The sequence below is a fragment of the Phoenix dactylifera genome, chromosome 7 (assembly GCF_051530095.1).
Source record: "Phoenix dactylifera cultivar Ajwa chromosome 7, Ajwa_hap1_PhDact_Kaust_v1.1, whole genome shotgun sequence".
In the NCBI taxonomy this organism is placed as follows: Eukaryota; Viridiplantae; Streptophyta; class Magnoliopsida; order Arecales; family Arecaceae; genus Phoenix; species Phoenix dactylifera.
Window position 1 is genome coordinate 34,989,465 of NC_143196.1, and position 9,002 is coordinate 34,998,466.

Sequence of the window (9,002 nt, forward strand, 5' to 3'; positions counted from 1 at the left end):
TCTTATTCCCGCATAATCCGACTCACTAAGCATTAAAGGCCTTCTTCCCAAAGTCCCATTCCTCGACCGAAACGACAAAATTATATTCAAATACTTGATCTCAAGGGTATCTATTCCTCCTCTGTTCGGTGGCATCAGCATTGGAAGGAATCCTGCGGTGTTGAAGCTCGCTGCTGGCTCTTCATGTGCAAATCTCCCTGCATTATTAGAAGATAATTTTCTAGATGGGAATCTCCTCATAGGATGCCTTTCATTTTATTTTATCTAAATAATAAAGTCATAGATGCTTTAATGGAACCAATCTATGATCGATATTATTTTTAGGAAAAGGCTTCGTGTTCTTCAAAACCTCCCTGAAAACCTTCCTGACTCACCCTTTTTGTGAATCGCAAAGGTAAAGTTGGCATTTCGGTCCTCATCAATCCGCCTACCTACTGCGTTTTGATACCAAAAAGATCAGGTTTACAGAGGTTTTCAGTAGCACAATCCTATTTTTACATAACATGCATCATTATATTTATTGGAGATTGTTTAAAAAGAATGATCGACAAAACCAGGATATAAAATTCCTGAAAAGCTGTGACAAGGATTGATGGTTATTATAATATAGGTTTCTTAAGAAAGGATCGCCAACCCATTTAGTTCAGGTGCTAATGGAATTTCGACTCAAATATTTGACTTTGCATAAATAGAAGAGAAATCTAGTGTCACCATGGGACACAGGTTGCATGCTACACAAATAGCATAGTTAGATGATGCTATCCCATGCAAATACTGCTAATTGTACATACATTATTTTGATTGTTGACACTTGTTTGTTGAAATTTAGAGGATTAATATTGCAACAAAAAGACGGAATAACGAAGCAAGAGGAAAAAAATAAAATAAAAGCATAGATTATTTATGTAATTCGGCCTATTGACCTCCATCCACGTACATGGAGAGACCATACAAAAGCTTCATTATATATATAAAAAAAATTGAACATTACAAAGTACAAGATTATATCACAAACTCTAGCCCCCAATACATCCGATCTCTAGAATGCTCAATTGTTATCTTTTCTTAGGGTTACAATTTTATATATAATTGCATAAATCGATTTGGACTGAACTGATATTTCTACAATAATCAAGTTCGGCCAATACATAACACGTGTCCTAAGTTGATATGAACTTAAAACTGACATCATAAATCAACCTTCTAAAACTGATATAGACTCGATCTTTTGCAACTTGTAATCTGAAGACATACTAAGCAATTAATTAATAGTTGTTAGTTTATAACTTAAAGGGCACGCCGCTCATCAGAACCAAGTTCCAAAAGAGTGCAAAATATGGGCAATATTTGAAAGTGGCGACATCACACATGGAAAGTGGACTGCACCGAACTTTGCGATGTAGGGCTTGAAGTACTAACGGAATGGATACGAGGGGCTTCTTACAAGGCACTAATCTATAACTGAGAAACTTAAAAAAAAGAGAGCCCCCAACCAGAGTCAGGTTTTTGTTTACAAGAGATAGTTTCGAGCGCGCCATAACTTAAACGTTGTGAAGGTGAAGGCAAAAAAAAGGAAGTACCGTCACCTCTACTGCTTATTTCCTTGTTTTTTGTGCAACTTGGGATACCTTAACCTCTTATGGCAGATAGACATGGCTTGTTGAGAAAATTACATAGTATACGAAAAACTAGCCTTGGCAATGGAAAAAGGATGATTTATAGGTATCATCTTTGTTCAATGCTTTGAAAGGTGTACTATGTAGAGCCATAGAGGAGAGACTACACCCTGGCTGCATAAGGACTAGACCCATTTATCAGTTACAGCTAACTCTTGAATTATGAACTAGACAAGCTTCAATACCATCATCTTAAAAGGTTCATATCCCCAAAATGGGTATACATGTATAGTTGAAACAGGCTAGATTCCAGTCCTTCCACTGTCAAAGATGCCCTTAGCTAAATGATGCTACAAAGATAGGTATGCAATACAAATACACCACATTGGGCTCACAATCCTACCTTTGCTTTTAATAAACCGGGTACAAAAGCTCAAGTGATTCTCTAACAACTTTCAGCACAATTAATGGGGAGTCTCAACTCCTCTCAATTCCACCAAAAAGTAATCATCTCACAGAGATTGCTATTCAAAGTTTCTAGCAGATGAAGCTGCTGTTCTCCTTATAAGACCAAGTAGCTTACGGCAATTTACACTCTGCTCCGACTCCTGTCACATGAATTGGACACCCACTTCTTAGCCTTGGAAACATTGCCCATTTCTCTAGGCTGGAGTCTGGATCAGTCACCTTCCACCTAACGGACACTAGCTCGTCAGTTCATGTCCAGATATCTGCTTATGTGAGTTTGACAGAGATTACATAACAAAGCCGCAGGTTTAAAAGATGATCTCCAATATCCCAGATACTCGCAAATTATAATAACAAAGCCACAGGTTTAAAAGATGATTCCAATATCCCACATACTAGCAAATTATAATATATCCAGAATCTATGATTGCCCCGATTTCCATTATCCTCATTGACTTTTTCATACTACCTCATTCCATGCTAGCAATTTATAATTACAAAACCTGATGAGGCATGGTATGTTTTGGAAGTCAGAAGTTATGGTATGTTGTTGTATAGAATGATGAGGCACAGCATGTTATCCTAAATGAGCAAGCCACCTGAGTGATCTGATATAACTAGTACCATATACCATGCTCAAAATCCAACCATTGAAAATATAGTTTAGAGATGAGAAAGGCACTTTCCTAGCTGTTATATAAGGTGATATATGCACAAAATAATTCCACTGCGACCAAGTCCAAAGAAAAGAGCCAGATAGAACTTACCTAAAAGTTATTACAAGTCGATGTAGAAAGACTAGCATCATGGCCTTGGCCAGATTCATTCCCAAGCAAGTCCTTCCTCCTGTTCCGAAGGCCAAGAAGCTGTAGAGCTTGGGGTCTTCCTGGTGAGAAGAAAAGCTGAAACTTAATATCTACTGGAAGACTGGAAGAAAGGTACCAGGCATAACTTAGATCAATTCCAACGAATACAGCCATAACTAATCATTTTTTGCTCCATATGGTGCTTGCTTCTGTGCAATCTCTGTTGTTTGGCTGCTACAAGAAAACTAAAAAAGACCCAGCTTGGATGCAACAATGGAGATGGAGACATGTTACAAAACGTTAGAGGGCTAGAATACTGTGGAGTTGGCCTATGAGACACTCTAATTGGCATTTTAATCTGAAAAAATAATTCTGGGTCTCCACTAACCTGTTGGTTAGTTGCCAACCTACAACCTCGTCCCCTTCCCACCCTGCAGTAGGTAACCCTGACGGTTCTACTAAAAAAAAGAAAAAAGAAAAAAAAGAAAGCAAACAATTCATGGCCATCTCTACTTCAGGTTACTTACATCGAACCTTGATGGATTGAACTTGATCGGATCATCATATACAGTTGGATCATAGTGTATAGATCTTGCATCAACATTCACAATCCAACCCTTTTTAATCTGAAATCCTGTAATTGAGACAAGCAAACACTATAGTCTCAGTAGATGATGTCAGTACATTACTATGGTGTAGAGAAATTAATAGAACGGATCCGTGCAGATCAGATTTGCATATAATGTAAGTGATGGGTCCCAAATAAGTCGAAGACGTACAGAAGAGAAGAAGATTTAAGAATCACTAGTGAAGTACAAGACTGGAAGAAGGTACTAGATATTCACGAGAAAGAAAAGGTTAAATTCATTTTTTTTCAACCAAGTTCGAGTCACGTTGTATATAATTTACCCTAATGATAATTTTTCTTCCAAAAATAATTTATATTAATAACTGTTATACCATGCATGGATAACTGAGCCCTGGGAACAAAATACTCCTAATATTGACTCGTAAAGTCTTCTTGATAATAATCAACCTCCCCAACCACACACGGACGCGTAAATGCAGATAGACAGACAGTCAAGCAGGCACGTGCGCACACGCACGCACAGAGAGAGAGAGAGAGAGAGAGAGAGAGAGAGAGAGAAATGACCTGTATATACATGAATTACTTCTATATATTTTCAATAGCAAGCTTAGAGGCATCTTTTATGATTTAGAGTGAAGAAAAAAACAGGTGAAACTTAATGAGTGGACTCACAGGGCCACAAGACATTTCAACATCGACGGGGATATCAAAAAGCAACAGCCTACTGATTCTCTTTTGTGGGAAAATGGAGGAAGCAAACAGCTTCCCCCAGCTTTTATTAAGGTTCAAAGTATTCACAGATTTGCATAGCTACCAGGTTACACAGCAAAATGGAAGTACAACAAACAGGAACCACATCCAGAAACAAACAGGAAGAACAGACACAAACATGACCAAAGAGATTAAGATGTCTGCTTCAGCAACAATGAACTGAGAAGATTTAGGAGCGTTTGGTGTTTTTCTTTTGTTTTTCCAGCACTAATGTTCTCCCAGTGAATGAAGGTTTGAAGGGCCTTGTGGAGCATGGAGTTAAACCATAGTAATTTTTTTTGAAGAAGTCCGGAAACTCACAAAAACATTCTATTAAGTTTCTAAACAAATTCAAGGAAGGAGATAATTATGAAATTGCTTTAAAGAGTTAGAGATCCTTGATCATTTTCCATCAAGAAAGGCTTCCTGCTCTCAAACAATATGGCAATTCCAATATTAGAATTAATAAGATCCATTCTGATGATATCTTATAGTCATTGGAAAGTATCTTTTATTAGCTCTATTTAGTTCTATTCTATACTGTATCCATATCATTTATCCCTATGAGGTACATACTAAAATATTCTATTTTAGAAGGAAGGGATATAGTGAAATTCTTGATAGGATCTTAGGTATGCATACATACCTCCAATCTGGCAGTCCTTCAGTGCCACTCTTGGGAACCAGGAAACTATTGTTGCCATCCTTAAGGATTCCTTTACAATCTGCACATCAATAATCTTTACTAATATAAATCATGCAAGATGTAATGCAATGTGAAATCATAGATACATTGATAGGTAAAAACAATAAACAGATTATGCGTTTCACTGTTGGAAACAATATCTAGGCTCATTTCCGTTAACTACCAGACCATGTTAAATACATAAACCTTCTTCTGGTCTATACTACATATCCAAATTTTTTTTTGGTAACATACTACATATCCAAGTTACTGCCCCAATCCCATGACGGCTATCAGAAATATCTATATACCTTATCTGAATGGCACCACAAAACCTCAAACCTATAACATCATTTTACTTCCAAGGTCCCCTGAAACCAAGTGAGCTATCAAAGAGTGTTGAGAATGCATACCTTACAAGCATATGGCATTTCATTAAGTGCTTCAAGCCCCAAAGGAAAATGAGAAAGTTTGAGTGCCAAATCCAGATGCAATGCCTGCCAGAATAAAAGTTTATTCACCACAATCATATGAATAATTGAATTCAGGCACAATCACTAACTGAAAAACCTATTTATTCATTGTTCTTCAGAAAAAAAGTAAAAATGAATAAATAAGTAAACAAACACACCCACGCACACATATATATTCATCCATTTTTAACTCACTCTTAGTCTCTCCTGGACCTCTTGGTTCTCATCTAGGTACTTGACCATCCATGCTATTGCACTTGCTGTTGTAATTTGTCCTGCATGTGCATTAGTTCTTAAGGAATGCCCACATCCCCAATTCTCCATGCATTCCTCGATGATAAAGTATGGCAACAGTATAAAATATTAAAAAAAGAGATATATTTCATTTTTTACCTGCAATTATTAGTGTCAAAATGTTATCCAGAATTTGTGCATCTGTCCAGGGGTCATCATGCAGAGATTCATCCCTTACAAGAAAGCATTGTAAGAAGTCCTCATGACGCTCCAAGCCCTTTCTCCTTGACGCTATAATTTTCCTCAGTGAATCATCGATCCTTCTCCTAGCCTGCCTCGTCAAGTGAACATTCTCATATTAACATAATCAAATACTTCTTTCTTTCTTTCTTTTTTTTCCTGAAAAGTAAAATATTATTTCTCAAAAAGACGAAAGGCTAATAGAACTTCGAGATGCAGATTTAATTACCTTGACACCTCTATAATATCTAGTTCCCAACAACTTAAGAGGGAATGATAGCATTGCTTCACTTACTTCAAAGACATCCTTCCTTAGCATTTCCAGTTTATCCTCCTCCTCTAAGCTTATTACCATCTTACAGATTGCAGTGAAGGTTGCCTTGAGAAAAAATAATAATAAATTCAATTACTTTGTATGACATGAATGAAAAAAAGGCTTGTTCAAAGTTTTAAATTTATTTGGGGTGACAAGTTCTCATACTAGCTTGGCACATATAAATTTGCTATGAAAATCAAATATGAACGACTGAGCTATTTATATGCCCTACCAAACACACCTTTAAAGCTTCATTAAACACCACCACATTTCCTTTCTGTTTCCAACTGCATAAAGTCTTTATGGTTAACTCGTCAAACATATTGATTGATGAAGCCATAGAATCTACTGTGAATAGATTGGAGATTCGACGCCTGATGAGCTTATGTTGTTCATGAGAAGCACAAAGCAAGCTGTGATCCCCCAAGAGCTCTGCAATCGATCTTATGTACCTCTTTGAGAAATCAATAGAGTCGCAGTTGAGGATTGCTCCAGCAGCTTCAATGCTTGACACAAAAACGTGTGTCTCCCCATGTATGCTTGTCTTGAAACAATTTCCATACCTACAGAAGGGATAGGAGAGAAATGACCCAGAGACACAGATGGCAAAGGTCAATAAACCTGAGGCTTTGCTCAAGTCTAGCCATAACCTGAGTTTGGTTTCTGGGTTTAATTCTTCCAGTCTGGGAACCAAGCGAAACCTTGTTCCAAGGAGTAGGAAAGATAAGTTCCCTAAGACTCTCTCTGATCTGTGGAGTAGCACTGGCTATTTCATAAAAGTGAAATTATAAGATATATTCATCCTCCACAGGAGGGCACCTACAAACCCCCACGCTACGTACACTTACAGCCGTACATATGATCTACAAGGAGTTGAGCATATATTTAGTTTGCACTGGTCCCGACACAACAGGCGAACCAACTAGTTCAAATTCAACATCTCCATAAACCTCCAAGACTAAACAAAGATTATATAATAATAATCTTCTATAGGGATTAGGGAATTAGATGTTTTGAACTAGTCCGGAAGGACAGTTGAAGGGAAGGGACTAGTTCCTGATAAATAAGTAGTAATAAGTATACTTTTATGTAATATTCATACTCGTTTGGGGCTTATATGCAAACATGTTTATGTCAGCTTCCAATAAGTCCCTGCAGGAGACTTGCCGAGACTAGTGCAGACTTCAGTGAAGTATTTTCCTCAAAAAAAAAAGAGAGGAGGAAAACTTCCTTTTTTGCTATCCGCGATATAATGTTTACCATCTATAGAGATTTAGATGTGTCTGTTTGTGCTTAGTCAATTTGAGCTAGTCTCGGCATGCTGGATGAAGATACTAGTTCAATCTCAATCAATCTATGCGTACAGACCTCCACATCAAGTAAACTATTCTATAACACTTACGTTCTGTAGGAACTTATACGTAATTATGCTGGCCTCATGTTGCAACTACTACCAGCAAGCGGCATGCCGAGACTAGTTGAGTTCCCCTATACCATGCTAACCCTAATATTACTATTAGAAGCCTTTTGTTTCCTCGCCTCCTCTCTGTCTCTAAAATTTTGACCAGTAACTAAACCCTGATTCTTCTCATCTTTCGGATTGAGAGATTGGAAGAGAACCTTGCGGAGATATCCGGCTTCGTTCGATAATGGGTCTGATTCTCTCCTTCTCTTTCGACCTAGGATTTCAATCTCTCTACGTATTCTCCTTAATAAGGTTTTGATTGGTTCTTCAGTCGTTGCAGCGATTAATCCACCGTCTTCTACAAAACTAGGAACTACATAGAAAATTTTTTTTCCCATGAATAAAGACAGCAATCAAGGGGCGATTACCGGATATGCCTCGTCGCAACGAAATCATAGAATCCTTTGCTGCCATTATTTGCTGCCACAAACGCCAGTGTCTCTCCAATCCAAGGAATTCCTCTGCTCCCTGGGGGATAATTGGCAACCCTGGTCGCCCAGGTGCCTGTTAAGTTCTTCAGGACCCAAAGAACTACGCATGCGATCAAAGATAAAGAAAGGAGGTGGAAGAGGAGAAGAGGTGGGTGAGAGAGGAAGTCCACCATCATCCTATCTCCCTTTACTATTGGCTGGCATCCCCTTGGGTTCTTCCAATTTAAACTCAGTGGATTCTTTGGTGTTGCAGTCCTCTCCCTTCCCTTCTTGCATTGGAAATGGAAGGCTGTCTAGTGGAAGAGACAGGCTAGCCATCCAGATAAGAATCAGCTAATGACAAGACGTCTGTCCCTTTTTTTTTCTTCCAAAATTAATGATAGTAAAGAAGAGTAGGCCACTCTGGGGGAGTATCATGATGCCTTTCGAAGTTATCCTCATCTACCAACTTTCATCTTTTTAATTCTTTTTTTTCCCCCATTGTATGGTCTCCTAGCCAGGATTGCTGATGCACTTATTTTCTTGTATATTGAGTTAGCAATTGATCTTTTCATGCTTTTCCATCTCTTGCATCTTAGGATCATCTGTGACAGATGAAATTAAATTATCCACCAAAAAAGTCTTTTTGGATGGCCTATTATACCATAGTAGCCCTGATTGCTGAATGCTGATATATGTTCCTATACTTGGTGGACTTGTTGCTGGCAAGTCTCACCTGAATGTCATCCATTCTTGATCTTTTATTTTCTTCACTTTTGTTTTTCTTTAAGCTGAACAAAGAAAGTATCCAAGCCTGGGTCTTCAGTGCCCATCATTATAAATCCCGACGGTATACAATCGGCACGGTAGAATACTATGCAGCTTTCGATGACCATCAAATAAGATAGTCCACGAGCACATATTGTATTATACATGATATATATTGTTTG

General features: G+C 38.0%; 1 protein-coding gene across 6 annotated transcripts; it reads right to left on the bottom strand.

Moving 5' to 3' along the window:
* Positions 1–60: 60 nt before the first annotated feature.
* On the bottom strand, positions 61–8,419 carry CYP722A1 (cytochrome P450, family 722, subfamily A, polypeptide 1). Of its 6 annotated transcripts, none has more exons than XM_088701937.2 (10): positions 8,011–8,387; positions 6,419–6,740; positions 6,091–6,240; positions 5,781–5,952; positions 5,583–5,662; positions 5,328–5,411; positions 4,876–4,954; positions 3,418–3,524; positions 2,852–2,970; positions 61–197 (listed from the first exon to the last, which is right to left on the bottom strand). In XM_088701937.2, the coding sequence occupies exons 1-10, from the start codon at positions 8,247–8,249 to the stop codon at positions 182–184; spliced, it is 1,368 nt and encodes a 455-aa protein (XP_088558063.2). In that variant the 5' UTR covers positions 8,250–8,387; the 3' UTR covers positions 61–181. The 6 variants fall into 6 exon arrangements, with proteins under 6 accessions (XP_088558063.2, XP_088558064.2, XP_038982959.3 ...); XM_039127031.3 differs by lacking the exon at positions 61–197 and adding an exon at positions 1,837–2,310 and having other exon boundaries at positions 8,011–8,419; XM_088701936.2 differs by lacking the exon at positions 61–197 and adding an exon at positions 1,837–2,347.
* Positions 8,420–9,002: the final 583 nt, after the last annotated feature.

Bases quoted from the DNA above. Each gene is read 5' to 3' on its own strand.
- CYP722A1 (XM_039127031.3), bottom strand. From the start codon at position 8,249: ATGATGGTGGACTTCCTCTCTCACCCACCTCTTCTCCTCTTCCACCTC. The intron at 6,241-6,418 runs GTGTGTTTGGTA...TTTTTTCTCAAG, and splicing joins TGTTTAATGAAGCTTTAAAG to GCAACCTTCACTGCAATCTG. The intron at 2,971-3,417 runs GTAAGTAACCTG...TCTTCTCACCAG, and splicing joins TCAATCCATCAAGGTTCGAT to GAAGACCCCAAGCTCTACAG.